Raw genomic sequence first — 23,335 nt, forward strand, 5'->3', positions numbered from 1 at the left:
TGGACTTTTGTTTGTTGGTAGTTTGTTGATTACTGATACAATTTCATTGCTGGTAATGTTCAAATTTTCTATTTCTTTCTGATTCAGTTTTGGGAGGTTATATGTAGGAATTTATCCATTTCCTATAAATTGTCCAGTTTGTTGGCATACACTGTTTCATAACATTCCCTTATAGTCCTTTGTATCTCTGTAGTGTCAATTGTTATTTTTCCTCTTTCATTTCTGATTTTGTTTGAGTCCTTTCTCTTTCTCCCTCGTTTGTTTGTTTGTTTGTTTGTTTGTTTGTTTTGGGTGACTCTGGCTAGAGGTTTATGAATTTTGTTGACCTTTTCAAAGAATGAGCTCCTGGTTTCATTGATCTTTTTTATTGTGTTTGTTTCTATTTTATTTCTTCTCTAATTTTATCATTTCCTTCTTTCTACTGGTTTTGCATTTTTATTGGTGAGTCTTAATACTTCCCTGTTGTCTAGTCATAATATTTCTGACCTGTTGTAATTTTGACTTACTGCTTCATATTAAACTATAACTTTTTAAATATAAATTTTTAAAATTTGTGTTAGGTTGATAGGGAAAAATCTGGTATAAGATGGCTGACAGGACTGGTAGGGGAATTTCAGTCCCTGCCTGAAGACTCCCCTTCCGGGTTCTTCTTCCCACCCTGCTGCCCCTGGCACCAAATTACTACTAATGAGGAATGGAGAAGTAACAGACTATAAATTGTCCCCTCTGTTGATGCTCTGGGCTCAGACCTCTGGAGATTGATCTCCTCTGAGCCCACCATTGTAAAATAAACCTCCTGCCTTCCAAGATCTCTGAGTGCCACTGGGTTCTTCTGCTGGGTGATCCAGACCAGTTTCTGTAACAAGGTCGTGTTGAAGTAATAATTAGTGACATTTATCTTTTTGGTGGCTGCGTATTTCATGTGTTTTTATTATCTGTTAGAGTAGTATTTGTTTCATGTTTAATATTTTCCCTAAAATATCTTATTGTAGGCTTTTTAGTTTTTAGCGTTTAAGTAAGTTTGGTTTTCCATTAGTTTTAGAAGAACTTCTGTAGGCAGAAGAGATGTGGTTTTTGAGCTTTGTGAAGTATTTTAAAAATTGGAGTTCGACCCCCACGTTGGGCTCTGTGCTGACAGCTCAGATCCTGGAGCCTGCTTCAGATTATGTGTCTCCCTCTCTCTCTGCCCCTTCCCTGCTCGGTGTTCTCTCTTTCTCTCTCTCTCTCAAAAATAAAAAACATTAAAAAATTTTTTGGACTTTTGAGATGTACTGAGGTTTTTTGTTTTTTGTTTGTTTGTTTGTTTTTTACCTTTATAACTATGTTTTCTGGGTGTTTTGCTTTCTGAAGAGTCACCTTTAAATGTATTTTGCTGTTGTGCTTTTTTAAGTCTGTGTGACTTAGATCTCTGCCCACGTAGAATATGACTCTGATCTTTCCTGGAGTTGACATTCTTTATTCTTTGTTTAATTTATTTTCTGTTCCTCACAGTTTCTTTTCACAGAGTGAGTCTCTGTTCTTCTAAAAGTAAGAGCATGTTTGTGGGATAGTTCTGAAATCCTCTGAGGGTCTAGAATCACCATTTTTTTTTAATGTTCTCAGCCCCTTAGAGATTTCCTACCTTCTTTGCATTTACCTCATCTTAGAGCCTGTGAGAACATTATCTGACTTTATTCAGTTCTCAAATTTCCCTCGCCAGATTATTTCCTATTGCTAGAATTTTAAACTTGTTGATTGCTTTGTAAAGAATTGATTTTACTTTCATTTTTGGGTGGCTCCTTTAAATTAGAATAGTTAGCATTTTTTCAGAGGGTTTAAATGAACTCCCCTGCGGTATCTCAATTCCTTGTTTGTTTCTTAAAAAAAAAAAAAATTTTTTTTAATGTTTATTTATTTTGAGAGCAAGAGAGAGAGAGGGAGGGAGACTTCCTCTGGGTGAGAGTGGGGGAGGGGCAGAGATAGAGGGGAGAGAATCCCAAGCAGGCTCTGCATTGACAGCTTAGAGCCCAGAGCCTGACTCAGGCCTCAAACTCACAAACCAGGCTCCAACTCACAAACGGTGAGATCATTACCTGAGCTGAAAAGAAAAGCACTTAACAGACTGAACCACCCAGGCACCCCATTGTTTCTTTTATAACACTTTTTATAGTCTATAATTATCTTGTTCACAACTCTACTTGTTTTCTATTGCTTCTCATTTGAACATTAGTATCACAAGTGGGAATCCTGTCTGCACCTGGGTGGCTCAGTTGATTAAGCATCTGATTCTTGGTTTTGGCTCAGGTTATGATCTCATGACTTGTGAGTTTGAGCCCCACATTGGGCTCTGTGATGACAGTGCAGAGCCTGCTTGGGATTCTCTCTCTCCCTCTCTGTCTGCTCCTCCCTTGCTTGTTCCTGTGCTCTCTCTCAAAATAAATAAATAAAGTTGAAAATAATTTTTAGAAACAAGTGGGGATCCTGTCTTATATACCATTATATTCCTGGAGCCCAACGCAACGTCTGGCATATAGGACTCAGTAAATATTTGTTGAATTAAGTAACTTCAGCTTATAATAGGCCCCCTCCCTACCATGCTTCTGTGTGAAAATTGGGAAGTATTTGGAAAGGAGTCTAAACCTCTGTGATATGTACAAGTATAAGTAATTTTTGGAGAAGCTATTATTTTTATAGTATACTCTTTAACTTTCTATAGCTGTGGATATTCAAAATTGATTTAAGTTGATTTCTGTTTTTAAAATTTGAATTACTTTTTATTGTATAATTTTTTTCTAAGTTTTATGTTATTTCTATTCACTGTTTATTAAAAGATAGATATAATAGGGCTCCTAGGTGGCTCAGTCGGTTAAGCGCCCAACTTCTGCTCAGGTCACGATCTTGCTGTTTGTGAGTTCAAGCCCTGCGTAGGGCTCTGTGCTGAGCCTGGAGCCTGCTCCAGACAGATTCTGTCTCCCTCTCTCTCTGCTCCTACCTTACTTGCTTTCTCTCTGTCTCTCTCTCTCTCAAAAATAAACAAACATTAAAAAAATTTTTTTTAAATACATAATAACATAATTAAAAAAAAATACACGGGTACCTTTTTGGCCACAGGTACCCATTCTTGTACCGTTATGCTGGTACCCCAGCAGTGTTCACACATAATGGAAACTATTTAATCACTGGGTTGTCTGTTGTTATTGACTGCTATGTAGGAAGAGGATTATACATGATACTTAGAGCAAGGATGTAAAAGGCTTTTCACAGAATTGTAGAATGTTAGCATGGCTTCGTGAGTGGTGTTTTGCAGAATTGTGCAATGCTGCCACTCTGATTAAAGCTGGAAGAAACTTAAGACCAAGGAATTCAGCCTTTCTCTTTGTACTTCAGATAAAGGAATTAAAACCCTGAGAGATGATGTGATGTGCTCAAGGTCACCCAACCAATTAGTGGCCACCTCTGTAATCTTTTGATTCCCAGTCAAAGTTTAAATCATCATTCAACAAAAAAGGGCACAGGTTTTAGTATGGTGTTTTTAAGCTACTAGAAGGAAAATATTCCAGACTTGAATCCTTAAATACTCTTCTGGACTGACTTCTTCACATCAAAGTATTTGAGTATCTAAAACTCTGAATTTAAAATCGACTGGATTTACCAATAAGTATTCTGAGCATCCATTAGCAGAAAAAAAATGTTAAATGCTCCATTTTTTTTGCCCAAGTGCTGCTTTTTATATTTAAAGTATTCTTAAGAGCAGTAATTTAAAAGGTATTGCTGGGTAGGCTTATGGTTTGAGCATGTTTAATCAAAAAAAGGTTTTTAATTTGCTGATTTGAACTCAAAATGTCCAATAAATTGTCTTCTCATGATGAATTTTAAGTTTGTTTCTGATGTTTAATTGATAGTGTATATTTAGTACATTTTAAAATATGCAGAATAGAGACATAACTTGGAAAAAGTTAAACTGTATTACATATTTCACTTGCCCATGTGTTTCACTATAAATTTTATAGTGCTTATTGAAGAATTTAATTACTCACAGCTTTGTCTTTGTATTCTGTGTCTGAAGGCTTAATGTGGCTCATTTTTATTGCCCTCAGTTTTCATTCTGCATTGGTAGGAATGAAAAATTACATTTTAATTTTAAAATGTACTTTGGGGCGCCTGGGTGGCTCCGTTGGTTAAGCATCTGCCTTTTGATTTCAGCTCAGGTCGTATCTCACAGTTCGTGAGTTTGAGCCCTGTGTTGGCTCTGCGCTGACAGCACAGAGCCTGCTTAGGATTCTCTCTCCCTCTCTCTCTGCCCCTCCCTCTCCTCACTGCCCTTCCCTCTCTCCTGCTGTCTTTCTTTCTCAAAATAAATGAATAAACATTTAAACAAATAAGTAAAATTAAATTAAAATGTATGTTTTAGAAACCCTGGTGAACATGGAAAGTCGTTTTAGTCCTCAGCCCATCTTCCTTATCAGTTCCTCTTGACCAGTTTTCGGTTATTATTTGCATTTTGTATTTTAAGTGTATTTTATTTTATTTTTTGAGAGAGCTAGTGAGTGTGAGCACAAGCAGCCGGGGGTGGAGGTGGGGGGGTGGCGCAGAGAGAGAGGGAGACACAGAATCCGAAGCAGGGTCCAGGCTCTGAGCTTTCAGCACACAGGCCAATGCGGGGCTGGAACTCATTAGAACCAAGAGATCATGACCTGAACCGAAGTCAGAGGCTTAATCGACTGAGCCACCCAGGAACCCCAAGTATGTTTTAGAATGGCAAATACTTAACCTTACTATATTAATCATTATTATTTGAATCCTATAGTTTCTATACTGAATTGTGTTTTCTATAACTTTTTTCTTTGCTTGTCATTTATTTTTTCAGACAATAGTAAAACAATTTTTTTTTTTGGTTTGCTGCAATCTTTTTTTTTTTTAACGTTTATTCAGTTTTGGGAGAGAGACAGAGCGCTAGCAGGGGAGGGGCAGAGAGACAGGGAACACAGAATCCAAAGCAGGCTCCAGGCTCTGAGCTGTCAGCACAGAGCCCCACGAGGGTCTCGAACTCACGAACCGTGAGATCATGACCTGAGCTGAAGTCAGACACTTAACTGACTGAGCCACCCATTCGTCCCTGTCTGCTGTATTCTTATCTCACTACTGACTGGCTTCTCCTTTCTGTTCTTTTTCTGTTCCTTTATTCTTATTCTGTATATCTTTTTGCTGTTTCAATGGTTCTGTTTACTTATACTTTTTTTTTTTTTTTTTGTCTTATGCTTTTTCATCATTGGTCATTTGCCAGTCTAGAGTAACTGTCCTTTAGATAATTGTTAGGGAAAGTCACAGGTATAAAACATCACTGTCTAGGATTGCTCCTTCAGTAGAGGCTGTAGATGGGGTATTTCTCCTTTTAGAAACCGGAGGTTGTAAACTGCTATTGTGATTGACATGTTTAGCATTAGAGGTTAATGTCTCTTGCTCAGAATTAAAAGAAGGAAAAACTATTATATTATGCCAGTAGTAGTGGTGGATTTCAAAAGGTCTTTAGGAAGTACACCAGGAAGGATAATTAAATGAACATGTTTTATAGAATGCTTCCATAAGTGCCTCTGTTACTGTTGGTGAAGGACTGATGTTAATAGCTACCGCCTTGATCTCCTTTCTAATTTGCTTTGCAGGAGAGCGGAAATGGATTGAGGAAAGGAACATTCGGGAGGGAGAATTAAAAACAATCTACAATTGACTTTAAGCTTTGGGAGATAACCTGTCACTTAAAAATTTTAAGAGCCAACAAGCCCTTAGTATTTGCTTCTGCATCTCCTATGTCTTTAATAAGAAAGAAAGATTGACCCCGACTTGATTATCTGATCTTACCAGTTATCTGAGTTTGCCAGAAATACGGAAAGTTTGTCAAGATCTCAACTGTCATATTTTTACAATAATGATTTTTACTGTTTATATAAATAATGTTAAAATCCCTTAATAGTACTTATGTTCCATTTTAGGCTTATTGTATCTGTGCTTGCTTTATATAACTTGATACAAATTTATGTCATATCATGCTTGTTCATTGAATTGTATACAAATATATAACTAATAGGTTTTTGTTAACAATGATAGAATCATACATGCTTCTTTGTATCTTACATTGCAGAAATTTCTCCCCACTTAGCTGACATAGAACTGAAATATTCTTAAAAAATTTTTTTTAATGTTTATTTATTTTTGAGAGAGGGAGAGAGAGAGTGTGAGTGAGGGAGGGACAGAGAGAGGGAGACACAGAATCTGAAGCAGGCTCCAGGTCAGCACAGAGCCCCAGGGGCTTGAACCCGTGAACTGTGAGATCATGCCCTGAGCTGATGTCGGATGCTTAACCGACTGAGCCACCCAGGCACTCCTGAAATATTCTTTAATATTCTATGGTTTGTATGTCCTGTAATTTATTTTCTCTGGTATAACGTATAATGTTCCATGGTTTATATGTTCTATAATTTATTTTCTCTGATACTGTAAAAATGCTGCATTAAACAGACTCATATATACAAGTCTGTATACATATGTCCTTATGTACTGATGATTTTATTTTTATGGGATAGATTCTGAAATGAGAGTGCTAAGGAAAAGAATATGAACATTGAAAGTTTTAATAGATGTTGCATATTAACTTTCCATAAAGCCTGGGGTAATGGACATGTCTACCTTTTTCTACCTGATTTCCTGATAGTAGGGATCTAATTTAATCAATTCGATGGATGAAAAAAAATATCTTATGTTAATTTTTGTTGCTGTTTATTGGTTATTTTAATGATTTTAGTATCATTTATTCTGCTTTTCCTTTGTGTTTGTCTTATCAATGTGAAATAATATTTTTCATATTTTAGATATAAATACCTTATTACTCCTATGAGTTGCAAACATTTTTTTCTATTGTTTGTTTCTGGGTTTTCTTTATGGTGTTTTAAAAGTTTTTTTTCATAATCAAATAGTTATTTTTTTTCACACCTTCTGGTTTCTTGGCAAAAAGATCTAACACTTTTGGTTGCATATATTGGCCCCTAAGTACTTTTCCTAAGATTTTTGTATATGTATGTATGTATGTTAAAATTGTTAACTGACATCAATTTTGTATTAGTTAGGAGTTAACTTATTTTCTCCCATCAGTTGCGTAAGCATCATTTAACTATGAACTACCATTTCCCAATGAAATAAAATACCGCCTTTATCAAATATTAAATTCTATTATACACAGGGCTCAATTTCTGGGTTTTTGTTTCTCTGAGATAAGTCTGTTTCTATACCATTCCCTACTGTTTTTAATTCTAGGGATTTGAAGTGTTTTTAAAAGCTTATAACATGACTTCCTCTCACTATTCTTTCTTAAAAGATTTCTTGGCTCTCTTTGTGCATTTATTCTTCTATGCAAGCTTTCTATGCAAGCTTTCTTGTGTTGTGTGCTCTTTGGGTAAAGCTTCTCATACCTCAGATAGCGGGTAGACCAGCAGTCTTTTTGTATGTTGTTAGTTCTCTGTGGGTTACCAGGAGACATCTCTCAGTATCTGGATATCCTCAGCTAAGAGGATTCTCAAGTTTAGTGGTAAAGGGAACCCAATCGGTTAGCTCTCCTGAAGCTCTTTGTGAGCCAGGGAGACAAGCAGATCGTCCCAGAAATGCTCATGCAGTTGATGCCTTTCTATTGGGGAGAGAGATGTCCATGGGTCTTTTGATATTCCTATGGCCAACCTTTCGTTATGGTTCTTAAAGTTCTTATTCTGGCCTCTGTCACCTGCTGCGCACAGGCAGGAGAGGTACTTAGTAGTTGACCCAATGTTGTGACTGGAGATTATCAGGAATATATTCAAGCCTCCATCTTTCCAAACCACCTCAGGCTAACCTCACTTTATTTCTGACTTGTATTTTATTTGTCATTTATTTATTTTTAAAAATTTTAAAGTATTCTCTACACCCAAAGTGGGGCTCAAACTCACAATCCTGAGATCAAGAGCTGCATGCTCCACCAATGGAGCCAGCCAGTTGCCCCATTTAGCATTCATTATGACTTAGTATAAGCTTTAAGTTGCAGGTAATAAGTATGATTAATATATTTTATGCTTTGATGGTTCTATTTTAATTTTTCTTTGTAGTGCTACTTATTTATCTGTTCATATCGTTATCAAATATTTATTAAGCACTTTGTATGTAGCAGCATTTAGCCTTGGAGTGAGGCATATGAGGGTGAATACACCTAGTCCCTATCTTCTCAGCAGCATTTTATGTAGTTTTTCACTTCTTTACTTAAAATATTTTCATTTGGCATCCACACTTTTCTGAGTTTCTGTTTTCTTCACCTTTGTCCCTTTTTAGTTTCCTTTGCTTGACCTTTCTCATCTAGACCCCCAAAATGATGGACCTCCATAGCTTAATGAGTCCTTTGGCTTCTCTAGCTCCATTTCAGGCCTTAGGTCATCCCATTCAGTATCATGGCTTTAAATATTTTAGCTGTGATGTACTGATGTCCCTAAAGATACATGTATTTTCCCCTGAGTTTTAGCCTCAGATACCCAACTGCTGAATCTCCAAAACACTATTTAATAGGCATTTCAAAATTCACAAGACCACAACATATTGCAACTGTTTGGCCTCTTTGACTTTGCATTTAGTGGTCCATCTGCTCATCTTTCAGTTATGACTGGTTAAACTCCCTCGTGTCGTTCATTAACGTGAATGATTTTTTTGTGGTCCCATTTTATTATAGTTCTACTATGTTCAGTTTTCTTGCATGCTTTATAACATTCATGTCAGTGATTTTTTTTTTAATCCTGGTTTTTTAGCTTTAACTTTTAACTGCAATACAATTTTTTTTGTGTAGGGTTATCTTCATTTTGTGTTTTATCATTCATTCTTTTAAAAAAAAAAACTTTTTTTATTATGAAAGTACTATGTGTTAATTTTAGAAAGCTTGAATAGTACAGAAAACGGGAAGAGTCCATGTAATCTCATCACTGAAAGTGACACAATTCAGTATATGTTCTTTAACTTATCTCTCCATGTATGAATATTATTACTTAAATACTTGATTTGTCATATATATATATATACACACACTATAAACTACTTTTTCTCTTCACTTACTGTGTAGTGAACATTTTCCAGTGACATTAAAGTTAGCCTGTAGATCATGAGTACATGGTATTCTGTAACACAGTTATGTCATAATTTGTGTAATTAATTCCTTATTGTTACATGATTAGGTTGCTTACAGTTTGCTATTATAAACTGTGCTGTGATGAATGTGGATGATTTATATCCCCTGGATTATTTTTTTGGTTAAGTTCCAAGAAGTGGAATAATTCTCAAGCTGTGGAGTATAATAATTAAGAGCATTGACTTTGGAGTGAGTCAGTTGGCCTTGGATTCAAATCCTTACTTAGGTGTTTGTATATTTAGGCAAATTAGTTTATCTCTCTGAGTTTCCTAATCTGTACATTGAAGATAAATAAGTATTTATGTTTATGTTTATACTTACTACTTTTGAAGCACCTGGCTGGCTCAGTTGGAAGAGCATGTGACTCTTGATCTTAGGGTCATGAGTTCAAACTCTGCATTGGCTGTAGAGATTACTAAGAAAAAATAAATAAACTATCATTACTGTTAGTTATCATGTCTCTTTACTTGCCTCTGGTCTGTGACAAGTTTTCATTCTTTCCTGGTTTTTCATTACATTTAGGGTTTTGAGGAGTATTAGTTACATATTTTGTTGAATGTTCTTCAATTTGAGTTTGTTGGATGATTAGAGTGGGATTATATTAGTATGGACTCATGGATATTTATTATATTCTTTGGTTATAATCCAGTACTACACTATTTATTTTGTTATTTAAATTATTTCAGCTTTGGCCATTCATTCTTTCATTCTTTTATTTTGGTTTCTCTGTGTCTTTTTGATATGTCTCCATCCTTTATTTTTTAATTTTTTTGAGTGCTACAGGATGCTCCGGTTTATCTTTTGAACCCTGTTCCAATCTTAGAACCAGCCATTTCCCCTAGAATCCCTATTTTCTTTTATTGGGGTATATTATGTAGAAACCAAGCTCTGGGTGCTGTGAGTGCTCATTGCTACTGGGGTGTCACTAATTCTAGTCCCTTTTAATAAACAGAGTTAGGAAAAACTGTGGTGTGTGTGCATACATGCACATATATATCTCTAATTACTTTTATATTTATCTGTGTCCATATTAAACTAAACATGAGTTCACAGTGATTGAGGTCTCTGGCTCTGATCCAGTACCTCAGGGTTCATTCTAACCATCCTCCCTTTGCTTTTCTGTAACTTTCCACTCCAAAGTGAGAAGCTTGGCTCCCACTATCTGCCATCCATTTACTTATTTATTCAACCCCAGTATACATTACATGTAAACTATTTCAGAATTAACCCATATATCTTAGAAAACAACTTTATAAAATAAAGTACAGTTTTTATATATGGTTCCATTTGTCTTTAGCCTTATAGTTTCAGGTGAAGGCACCATCTTCTAAAGTTACTTACATCAGTTCCTTTTTTTCACCCAGAGTTCTGATTCAGATGCTGTACTTTAAAGACCTCTTAATCTAAAGATTGATTGTATGTATATACATATGCATGTATGATGTTAATATATGTATTATATATATAACATATAACAATATAATTGTGTAATATAGTGATATATATGATGTGTATATATGGTAATTTATTTATTCTTAGGTATTTTGTTTTTTCACCTTAAATGTATGTACTGTTCACTTTGTCACTTGGTATGAAGCAGAAGTATATTTTTTCTTGCTTTTTTCTCCATTGTTTGAAATGCTACCTTTATCATATTTTCAAAATCTTATATATACTAGAGCTTTTCTGTTCCTTATTCTGTTTTATTTTCTCTTTCTGTTCAAGCTCCAAACATTATATACCTATGGTAATTTCAGCCTCTGGTAGATTATTCCTCTTTTTGCATGTTCATATTCACTTGTAATTTTATTTATTTTTTTAAGTTTATTTAGTTATTTTGAGAGAGAGAGAGAGCGAGCAGAGAGGGGCAGAGAGAGAGAGGGAGAGAGAGTGAATCCCAAGCAGGCTCTGTCCTATCAGCTGAGAGCCTGACACAGGGCTCAAACTCATAAACTATGAGATCATGACCAGAGCCAGAATCAAGATTCGGACACTTAACTGACTGAGCCATCCACACATCCCCCATATTCACTTATAATTTTAATTATTTGCTATAATTTTCTTTATTTCAGGAACATTTTAGTGGATAAACCAAATGACCAATCTTCAAGGTGGTCCTCAGAGAGCAACTATCCTCCCCAGGTAAGATGAAGCTCCTGATACCATTTAGAAGTCAAAATTTACATAGGCATTTAATTGACATCAATTATCTGGAATCCATTAATAATTTATTCAGTCTTTGAAAATGTGAGGTAGATTTTTATTTTGGTTTTTTTTTTTTTTTTTTTTAGTTTTGGAAGAATTTTTATTTCATAGACAAATGCAGTGTGGAATTTGATCAAACATAGGCTTACTTGTGTCTCCTGGAGCCTTTAAAATCTAATATGTGTTTTTTCCAGATAACTAATGATGCAAAATTAAGTTTCTTGATACCTTTTGAGGAAAATGTTAATGAAAAGAACTGGCTTAGGTGCTGTTACTATTTTGAGCGGTAACTGATCTCAGTGCTGATCTGAGAAGACGTTGTGACTTCTATTGTATTCAAACTCAAGTCGGTCTGTAAATGTTAAAGGAAATGTTAGTAAATTGGACTTTGACTCAATGACTGCCTTTTAGGGAAAATAAACTTAATATAGTTTGTTATTTTACTAAAATGGTATATTTAGATGATATCAAGACCATGAACTAAATTCTTTCCTTGAAAAGTGCTGTCTGAGGTCATATGAATTTAAAAAGTCATTCTTTCGGTTATATTCTTTAAGCATTAACATATAATATGTCCATATCCTGGAGGAAATTAATGCTCTGATAGGAAAGCAGATGGGTAAGTAAATTCCAGTGTAATTTCTAGTGTAATTTTTGGAAACCTAATGTTTATACTTATTTTTCCTTTTATATATATTTTTAACTGCATATCTTTTGGATCACCTGGTGCTTAAATGTTTAATTGCAAAATACACGTCCAAAGAATATATATTCATAGTTTTTATATATAGTATAAAGAATAATAAAACAAGTATCTGTTCATCAACTGTCTTTACAAAACAACCACAACCTGTTGAAGCTTCTTGTGAGTCCTGTCTTATATTTTTCTCCAACTTCTAGTAACTTATTTCATGCTTCGTTAAGCATTTTCTCACAGGATCATACATGTGTATGTTTATACATATCCTATATTGGGGCGCTTGGGTGGCTCAATCAGCTAAGTGTCTGACTCTTGATTTCGGGTCAGGTCACGATCTCACAATCATAAGATGGAGCCCTGCTTTGCGCTCTGCACTGGGCATGGAGCCTGCTGAAGATTCTCTTTCTCCCTCTCCCTCGGCCCCCTCCCCAGCTTGTATGCGCACACACACGCTCTCTCAAAAAACAAACAAAAAACAACATATAAATGTCCTTTTATCTGACTTTGATTTTATATAAATATAATATAAATTGAATCGTTATAAATATTGGTCTGCTTTTCTTTTGCTTTGTTATTTATTTATATATTTATTAGTGTTGCTGAGTATAATTGTAGTTTCTTAATTTTCACTACTCTGTAGTATTCCAGTGTAGTATAAATATGCCTAAATGTACTTATCCATTTTGCAATTGATAGGCTTTTCAGTTTTTTATAGTTGTTTGCTATTATGAATAGGCTGCTTAGGAACATTTTTGTATGTTGTCTCCTGGTACACATGTATAAGATTTTCTTTATGGTGTATACCTTGGAGCACAATTGATGGATCATATGTTCAAAAAGGCTGTATAATTTATATTCTCGCTGACAGTATATGAAAGATGCTGTAGGGGCGCCTGGGTGGCTCAGTCGCTTAAGCGTCCGACTTCAGCTCAGGTCACGATCTCACAGTCTGTGAGTTCGAGCCCTGTATCGGGCTCTGTGCTGACAGCTCAGAGCCTGGAGCCTGCTTCAGATTCTGTGTCTCCCTCTCTCTCTGCCCCTTCCCCGCTCATGCTCTGTCTCTCTCTGTCTCAAAAATAAATTAAAAAACATTAAAAAAAAATTAAAAAAAAAAGAAAAATGCTGTACATTGCAGTCTCCATGTCACTTCTATATGGCTGATTTTTAGACTTTGCCAGTCTGTTAGATCTTTCATTATAACTCACTGTGGCATGGGGCGCCTGGGTGGCTCAGTCGGTTGAGCGTCCGACTTCGGCTCAGGTCATGATCTCGCGGTCCGTGAGTTCGAGCCCCGCATCGGGCTCTGGGCTGACAGCTCAGAGCCTGGAGCCTGTTTCAGATTCTGTGTCTCCCTCTCTCTCTGACCCTCCCCCGTTCATGCTCTGTCTCTCTCTGTCTCAAAAATAAATTTAAAAAAACATTAAAAAAATTAAAAAAAAAATAACTCACTGTGGCTTTAATTTGCATTTTCCTGTTTACATTCAGACCTTCTTGCATTTGTTTGTGGGGTTATATTGTATGTTATTGGTAGACACCCCCTCCTGTTCACACTGAGGTTGAATACATTGTGTTTTCAATCATGTTTTTCTTATTCATCTTTTCATTTTACTTGAGCCCTCAAATTTGGTGTGTTTCTGTTTTTATTCAGTTGTTTTTATGTCTTACTAATGAATATAATCTTTTTCATTATTACTGAAATGGTGGTAACCTCTTTACTGTGAAATTTCTTTTATTTGTTATGGAACAGTATTTTGAAGGCAGTATTACTTGATGTCTTTTTACTTATTCATTTGCTTATTTATTCAAAAATTATTTAGTCAGCGCCCATGGGGTGCCAAACTTTATAGCAGTGAATTAACTATTGTCTTTCCTCTTAATGAGACAAGAAATACCCTGAATCAATTAATATTCAATGTGGTAAGTCTGAGAGTAGAAGTTACTTAAAGTTTTTGTGATTTAAAAGAGACTAACTTGGGATGCCTGGGTGGCTCAGTCAGTTAAGCTTCTGACTCTTGATCTCAGCTGCGGTCTTGATCTCAGGGTTGTGAGTTCAAGCCCCATGTTGGGCTTCACGCTGGATGTAGAGCCTACTTTAAAAAATAAGTAAATAAAAATAAAAGAGACTAACTTATCATGGAAATGGGTAACATGAATCTGTTTTCCCTCATTGTAATTACACATCAGATATAACTGGGGTTCCATGTAGCCAATCTCAAAGAACAGCAGTCTTGTCAGAAAAAATATAATTGAAAGTAATTTCCGATTTTACTTAGTTTTGTGTGAAACTGCCATATGGGATAGAATGGATATAGTTTTAAGGGATAGATATGTAGCAAGTAGTCTTGTACTCCTAGTGGATGTGAGCTAGGTCAATAATACTAATTCCAACGCTTATTCTTTTTTCTTTTTCTTTTTCTTCTTCTTTTTCTTTTTCTTTTTTTTTTTTTTTTTTACTCAAACCATATTCTGAAAATTACTAAAAGGGCTGAGTTTTTAAATTTTTTTAAATGTTTATTTATTTGGGGGGGGGGGAGAGGGAGGGGAAGGGGCAGGGAGAGAGGGAGACACAGAATCTGAAGCAGGCTCCAGGCTCTGAGCTGTCAGCAGAACTACAAGATCATGACTTGAACTGAAGTCGGATGCTTAACTGACTGAGTCACCCAGGTGCCCCTAAAAGGGCTGAATTTTTAAAAGATGCACACATACATAAAGTTTATGAAAGCTGGGACCCTAAATTGATGAATTCTCAGAATAATTAAACAAAAGAAATCTCCACCTCTGGGGGACTGTGGGAAGAGTTACATTGGCACTGAGTAGAGGAGGAGAAAATGAAGAAAACCTGGATGATCCTGGATGAACCTGGTGATCCTGGATGTATAGTGCTCTTAAGGTTCTCAATAAAAGCAAGTGCAAATCCTCTCTGGAGATAGTTACCTTTCCCAAATCTTCAGGTAGTCTCCGTAGATCATTATTCAAGGAAAGCAAGCAGTGCACACGCAAAGATAACCAAATGTACCAGGAAACAAGGTGCCTTTAGTAAAAACTAGGAAGAAATGATAGAGAAACCTTCAAAAACATTAGGTATAAGAAGTAAAAGTACTAAAAGATACTGCAATTAAAATAACATACCGTATTTAAAGAAATAAAAGGTATTTGTAAGGAATAGGAAACTTGAAAAAGTGATATAACAGATTTGAAAAACAACGAAATAAAACTTCTTCAAATGAAAAATTTAATGAGAAAAATTAATTTTGACCAACTGTCCTACTAAGGAGGATGAAATAAGAAAAAAGATTTTTTTTGAAGGTGCAGTGTATTGGTAACAAGGAAGTAAAGAGTGATGGGGCCAAGATGAGGAAGATACAGGAACCCAAATAGGAGACCTACTTTGGGGCCACTTTTCCACTGGGTATCTATTGACCCCTAAAGAAGTGGTTAAGATCCTGAAAAGCTGAACAGCACTTCTGACAAACTCTTGAGGCCAGGAAGATAAAGATCAGAAATCAGAGCCTGGAATGTGGTAGATTCCCTTCTCTGATTTAGGATCCTGAAGCTATGTTAGAGGAGTAAGGGTGAACCAAAGATACTCTCACCCTCACAGGGAAGCCCAGTTTCATATTATCTTAGTCCTTCAAATTTGATGAAAATAATCAAGAGGTGGTAGTGTCCCTAGTCATAGACCTGCAGCAGATATACCTCTTCTAGAGGAAGTTAATATCCTTGGCATCCAGTTATTTTTAGTTTCCCATATTTGATATCTACCAAAAATACGAGTTTACAGATAATAGAATTTTAGATACAGGTTTTAAAATAAGTGCCTTTAGGGGCACCCGGGTGGCTCACTCGGTTAAGCGTCCAACTTTGGCTCAGGTCACGATCTCACGGTTCGCGGGTTCGGCCCCCCCCCCCCCCCCCCCCCCATCGGGCTCTGTGCTGACAGCTCAGAGCCTGGAGCCTGTTTCGGATTCTGTGTCTCCCTCTCCCTCTGTTCCTTCCCTGCTCACACTGTCTCTGTCTCTCAAAAATAAATAAACGTTAAAAAAAAAAAAGTTAAATAAGTGCCCTTAGTGTCTTAAAGGAAAAAAAAGAGATGAAAATCAATAATGAAAATTTTGAGGAGTTTAGGAAGATGGCGGTGTAGGAGGACGCTGGGCTCACCGCGCGTCCTGCTGATCACTTAGATTCCACCTACACCTGCCTAAATAACCCAGAAAACCGCCAGAAGACTAGCAGAACGGAGTCTCTGGAGCCAAGCGCAGACGAGAGGCCCACGGAAGAGGGTAGGAAGGGCGGCGAGGCGGTGCACGCTCCACGGACTGGCGGGAGGGAGCCGAGGCAGAGGGGCGGGCCGCCGGCCAAGCAGAGCCCCCGAGTCTGGCTTGCAAAAGCGGAGGGGCCCCACGGAGTGTGTTCTGACAGCAAGCGGGACTTGACATCTGGAAGGTTATAAGCTAACAGCTCTGCTCAGAGAACCAGAGAGCTGGAGGACAACAGGAGGGAGAGTTGTTGAGCCCCGGACGACAGAGCTCAGCTTGGCGGGGAACAAAGGCGCTTGCCAGCGCCATCTCCCTCTCCCATCCACCAGCCAAAATCCCAAAGGGAACCAGTTCCTGCCAGGGAACTTGCTTGCACCGCGCAAACACCCAACACTGTGCTTCTGCGGATCCACACCTCTGGTGGGTCTGACTCCTTCCCGGGGAGGAGGAAGCAGGGCCCCTCCCGAAGCGGATCTCTGAAGGAAAAGTGAGCTGAGCCTGCCCCTCCCGCCCTCGTGCACCTTGCCGATCCACCCCAGCTAATAGGCCAGATCCCCAGCACCACAAGCCTGGAAGTGTGCAAGTAGCCCAGACGGGCCACGCCACCCCACAGTGAATCCCGCCCCTAGGAGAGGGGAAGAGAAGGCACACACCAGTCTGCCTGTGGCTCCAGCGGTGGGCTGGGGGCAGACATCAGGTCTGACTGTGGCCCCGCCCACCAACGCAAGTTATTCAAGACAGCACAGGGGAAGTGCCCTGCAGTCCCGCACCACTCCAGGGACTATCCAAAATGACGAAATGGAAGAGTTCCCCTCAAAAAAAAGTCTAGGAAATAACAACAGCTAACAAACTGATCAAAAACAATTTAAACAATATAACAGAAAGTGAATTTAGAATAATAGCCATAAAATTAATCTCTGGGCTTGAAAACAGTATAGAGGACAGCAGAGAATCTATTGCTACAGAGATCAAGGGACTAAGGAACAGCCAGGAGGAGCTAAAAAATGCTATCAATGAGCTGCAAAATAAAATGGAGACAACCACGGCTCGGATTGAAGAGGCAGAGGAGAGAATAGGTGAACTAGAAGATAAAATTATGGAAAAAGAAGAAGCTGAGAAAAAGATAAAAAAATCCAGGAGTATGAGGGAAAATTAGAGAACTAAGTGATGCACTAAAGAGAAATAATATACGCATAATTGGTATCCCAGAGGAGGAAGAGAGAGGGAAAGGTGCTGAAGGTGTACTTGAAGAAATAATAGCTGAGAACTTCCCTGATCTGGGGAAGGAAAAAGGCATTGAAATCCAAGAGGCACAGAGAACTCCCTTCAGACGTAACTTGAATCGATCTTCTGCACGACATATCATAGTGAAACTGGCAAAATACAAGGATAAAGAGAAAATTCTCAAAGCAGCTAGAGATAAACGTGCTCTAACATATAACGGGAGACTCGTGACTGATCTCTCTACTGAAACTTGGCAGGCCAGAAAGGAATGGCAGGAGATCTTCAATGTGATGAACAGAAAAAATATGCAGCTGAGAATCTTTTATCAAGCAAGTCTGTCATTTAAAATAGAAGGAGAGGGGCGCCTGGGTGGCTCAGTCGGTTAAGTGTCCGACTTCAGCTCAGGTCACGATCTCGCGGTCCGTGAGTTCGAGCCCCGCGTCGGGCTCTGGGCTGATGGCTCAGAGCCTGGAGCCTGCTTCCGATTCTGTGTCTCCCCCTCTCTCTGACCCTCCCCCGTTCATGCTCTGTCTCTGTCTCAAAAGTAAAACATTAAAAAAAAAATTTTTTTTTTAAATAGAAGGAGAGATAAAGGGCTTCCCAAACAAAAACTGAAGGAATTCGTCACCACTAAACCAGCCCTACAAGAGATCCTAAGGGGGATCCTGTGAGACAAAGTACCAGAGACATCGCTACAAGCATGAAACCTACAGACATCACAATGACTCTAAACCCATATCTTTCTATAATAACACTGAATGTAAATGGACTAAATGCGCCAACCAAAAGACATAGGGTATCAGAATGCATAAAAAAACAAGACCCATCTATTTGCTGTCTACAAGAGACTCATTTTAGACCTGAGGACACCTTCAGATTCAGAGTGAGGGGTTGGAGAGCTATTTATCATACCACTGGAAGTCAAAAGAAAGCTGGAGTAGCCATACTTATATCAGACAAACTAGACTTTAAATTAAAGGGTGTAACAAGAGATGAAGAAGGGCATTATATAATAATCACAGGGTCTATCCATCAGGAAGAGCTAACAATTATAAATGTCTATGCGCCGAATACAGGAGCCCCCAAATATATAAAACAATTACTCACAAACATAAGCAAGCTTATTGATAAGAATGTGGTAATTGCAGGGACTTTAACACTCCACTTACAGAAATGGATAGATCATCTAGACACACGGTCAATAAAGAAACAAGGGCCCTGAATGATACATTGGATCAGATGGACTTGACAGATATATTTAGAACTCTGCATCCCAAAGCAACAGAATATACTTTCTTCTCGAGTGCACATGGAACATTCTCCAAGATAGATCACATACTGGGTCACAAAACAGCCCTTCATAAGTATACAAGAATTGAAATCATACCATGCATACTTTCAGACCACAATGCTATGAAGCTTGAAATCAACCACAGGAATAAGTGTGGAAAACTTCCAAAAGCATGGAGGTTAATGAACACCCTACTAAAGAATGAATGGGTCAACCAGGCAATTAGGGAAGAAATTAAAAAATATATGGAAACAAACGAAAATGAAAATACAACAATCCAAATGCTTTGGGAGGCAGCGAAGGCAGTCATGAGAGGAAAATACATTGCAATCCAGGCCTATCTCAAGAAACAAGAAAAATCCCAAATACAAAATCTAACAGCACACCTAAAGGAAATAGAAGCAGAACAGCAAAGGCAACCTAAACCCAGCAGAAGAAGAGAAATAATAAAGGTCAGAGCCGAAATAAACAATATAGAATCTGAAAAAACTATAGAGCAGATCAACGAAACCAAGAGTTGGTTTTTTGAAAAAATAAACAAAATTGATAAACCTCTAGCCAGGCTTCTCAAAAAGAAAAGAGAGATGACCCAAACAGATAAAATCATGAATGAAAATGGAATTATTACAACCAATCCCTCAGAGATACAAACAATTATCAGGGAATACTATGAAAAATTATATGCCAACAAACTGGACAACCTGGGAGAAATGGACAAATTCCTAAACACCCACATGCTTCCAAAACTCAATCAGGAGGAAATAGAAAGCTTGAACAGACCCATAACCAGCGAAGAAATTGAATCAGTCATGAAAAATCTCCCAACAAATAAGAGTCCAGGACCAGATGGCTTCCCAGGGGAGTTCTACCAGACGTTTAAAGCAGAGATAATACCTATCCTTCTCAAGCTATTCCAAAAAATAGAAAGGGAAGGAAAACTTCCAGACTCATTCTATGAAGCCAGTATTACTTTGATTCCTAAACCAGACAGAGACCCAGTAAAAAAAGAGAACTACAGGCCAATATCCCTGATGAATATGGATGCAAAAATTCTCAACAAGATACTAGCAAATCGAATTCAACAGCATATAAAAAGAATTATTCACCTCGATCAAGTGGGATTTATTCCTGGGATGCAGGGCTGGTTCAACATTCGCAAATCAATCAACATGATACATCACATTAATAGAAGAAAAGATAAGAACCATGTGATCCTGTCAATCGATGCAGAAAAGACCTTTGACAAAATTCAGCAACCTTTCTTAATAAAAACCCTCGAGAAAGTCGGGATAGAAGGAACATACTTAAAGATCATAAAAGCCATTTATGAAAAGCCCACAGCTAACGTCATCCTCAATGGGGAAAAACTGAGAGCTTTTTCCCTGAGATCAGGAACATGACAGGGATGTCCACTCTCACCGCTGTTGTTTAACATAGTGTTGGAAGTTCTAGCATCAGCAATCAGGCAACAGAAGGAAATCAAAGGCATCAAAATTGGCAAGGATGAAGTTAAGCTTTCACTTTTTGCAGATGACATGATATTATACGTGGAAAATCCGACAGACTCCACCAAAAGTCTGCTAGAACTGATACATGAATTCAGCAAAGTCGCAGGATACAAAATCAGTGTACAGAAATCAGTTGCATTCTTATACACTAACGATGCAACAGAAAGACAAATAAAGAAACTGATCCCATTCACAATTGCACCAAGAAGCATAAAATACCTAGGAGTAAATCTAACCAAAGATGTAAAAGATATGTATGCCAAAAACTATAGAAAGCTTATGAAGGAAATTGAAGAAGATATAAAGAAATGGAAAAACATTCTGCACTCATGGATTGGAAGAATAAATATTGTCAAAATATGAATACCACCCAAAGCTATCTACACATTCAATGCAATCCCAATCAAAATTGCACCAGCATTCTTCTCGAAACTAGAACAAGCAATCCTAAAATTCATATGGAACCACAAAAGGCCCCGAATAGCCAAAGTAATTTTGAAGAAGACCAAAACAGGAGGCATCACAATCCCAGACTTTAGCCTCTACTACAAAGCTGTAATCATCAAGACAGCATGGTATTGGCACAAAAACAGACACATAGACCAATGGAATAGAATAGAAACCCCAGAACTAGACCCACAAACGTATGGCCAACTCATCTTTGACAAAGCAGAAAAGAACATCCAATGGAAAAAAGACAGTCTCTTTAACAAATGGTGCTGGGAGAACTGGACAGCAACACGCAGAAGGTTGAAACTAGACCGCTTTCTCACACCATTCACAGAAATAAACTCAAAGTGGATAAAGGACCTGAATGTGAGACAGGAAACCATCAAAACCCTAGAGGAGAAAGCAGGAAAAGACCTCTCTGACCTCAGTCGTAGCAATTTCTTACTTGACACATCCCCAAAGGCAAGGGAATTAAAAGCAAAAATGAACTACTGGGACCTTATGAAGATAAAAAGCTTCTGCACAGCAAAGGAAACAACCAACAAAACTAAAAGGCAACCAATGGAATGGGAAAAGATATTTGCAAATGACATATCGGACAAAGGGCTAGTATCCAAAATCTATAAAGAGCTCACCAAACTCCACACCTGAAAACAAATAACTCAGTGAAGAAATGGGCAGAAAACATGAACAGACACTTCTCTAAAGAAGACATCCGGATGGCCAACAGGCACATGAAAAGATGCTCAACGTCGCTCCTCATCAGGGAAATACAAATCAAAACCACACTCAGATACCACCTCACGGCAGTCAGAGTGGCCAAAATGAACAAATCAGGAGATTATAGATGCCGGAGAGGATGTGGAGAAACAGGAACCCTCTTGCACTGTTGGTGGGAATGCAAACTGGTGCAGCCGCTCTGGAAAACAGTGTGAAGGTTCCTCAGAAAATTAAAAATAGACCTACCCTATGACCCAGCAATAGCACTGCTATTACCCAAGGGATACAGGAGTACTGATGCATAGGGGCACTTGTACCCCAATGTTTATAGCAGCGCTCTCAACAATAGCCAAATTATGGAAAGAGCCTAAATGTCCATCAACTGATGAATGGATAAAGAAATTGTGGTTTATATACACAATGGAGTACTACATGGCAATGAGAAAGAACGAAATATGGCCCTTTGTAGCAACATGGATGGAACTGGAGAGTGTGATGCTAAGTGAAATAAGCCATACAGAGAAAGACAGATACCATATGTTTTCACTCTTATGTGGATCCTGAGAAACTTAACAGAAACCCATGGGAGAGGGGAAGGGAAAAAAAAAAAAAAAAAAGAGGTTAGAGTGGGAGAGAGCCAAAGCATAAGAAGACTGTTAAAAACTGAGAACAAACTGAGGGTTGATGGGGGGTGGGAGGGAGGGAAGGGTGGGTGATGGGTATTGAGGAGGGCACCTTTTGGGATGAGCACTGGGTGTTGTATGGAAACCAATTTGACAATAAATTTCATATATTGGAAATAAAATAAAATACCTAAAAAAAATTTTTTTTTTTTTAAAAGTTACTCTGTTTAGTTAGTTACTTCTTCACCTTTCAGCAACTGGATGCAACTTTGTGTATGGAGGCACAGCTATAAAATATAGGCACATTAACAGCAAGCTGACAAACAGAACAACTGACAAAGTGTCGTGATGGAAAAGATAGAAAAATCTAACAAATGGAAAAACAAAAGTGTAAAAAAAGAAAAACAAAAGTGTAACATTTAGGGGTCTTTATTGGAAAAGTAGATAATAATCTATATTTAGAGTGTATATTTCAGTAGATATTGCATACCTTCCTCAATTTTACTTACTGGAATAAATAATAATGGTTTTCATTCTTGTCCTCATTTCTCTATCCATTGAAGCTTTGCCAGAAAGGACCCCAATTAAACTTTTTACCCTTTATTCTTTTTTTAAAAACGTTTTTTAAATATTTATTTATAAAAATAAATGAGCAAGCATGGGTGTGTGAGCTGAGGAGGGCCAGAGAGAGGGGAAGAGAGAATCCCAAGCAGGCTCCATGCTGTCAGCACAGAGCCCTACGCGGGGCTCAATCTCACCAACTGTGAGATCATGACCTGAGCTGAGATCAAGAGTCCAAGCTTAACCAACTGAGCCACCCAGGTGTCCCTGAATGGAACTTTGATTCTAATTCTAATGAATTTGACTCTAAATCTTAAAGCTTTATGTGGTTTTGTGATTTTAACATTGTCCTCATTATGGTGGGTCCCTCTATTATTATTTTGGTATTGCTCTATAACAAATCACAGATTTAGTTTAAAGCCACTTCCTAGGTTACAATCCCCCAGGTGGGATTCTTTCTTTAGAGTATCATAAGGCTGAAATCCAGATATTGGTTAGGTTCTCATCTGCTAGCCCTGAAGACAGTGAGCTTTGTTGTCAAAATTCAGTTTCTTGTGGTTATAGGACTGAAGTCCTTGTTTTCTTGCTGGCTATAAATTAAGAGCTATTCTTAGTTCTTAGACCATGCCCACAT

At 37.7% G+C, this 23,335-nt stretch overlaps 1 protein-coding gene across 2 annotated transcripts in view; it reads left to right on the top strand.

Annotated features, from left to right (window-relative positions):
* The window catches only part of MKLN1 (muskelin 1), a 212,545-nt gene that overhangs the window by 66,955 nt on the left and 122,255 nt on the right, over positions 1-23,335 (top strand). For both annotated transcript variants that reach the window (XM_042924831.1, XM_042924822.1), the window contains exon 2: positions 11,236-11,305. In XM_042924831.1, the coding sequence (XP_042780765.1) occupies positions 11,236-11,305 (70 nt within the window). The remainder of the gene's footprint in view (positions 1-11,235; positions 11,306-23,335) is intronic.

This window comes from Panthera leo, chromosome A2 (genome assembly GCF_018350215.1).
Source record: "Panthera leo isolate Ple1 chromosome A2, P.leo_Ple1_pat1.1, whole genome shotgun sequence".
Taxonomy (NCBI): domain Eukaryota; kingdom Metazoa; phylum Chordata; class Mammalia; order Carnivora; family Felidae; genus Panthera; species Panthera leo.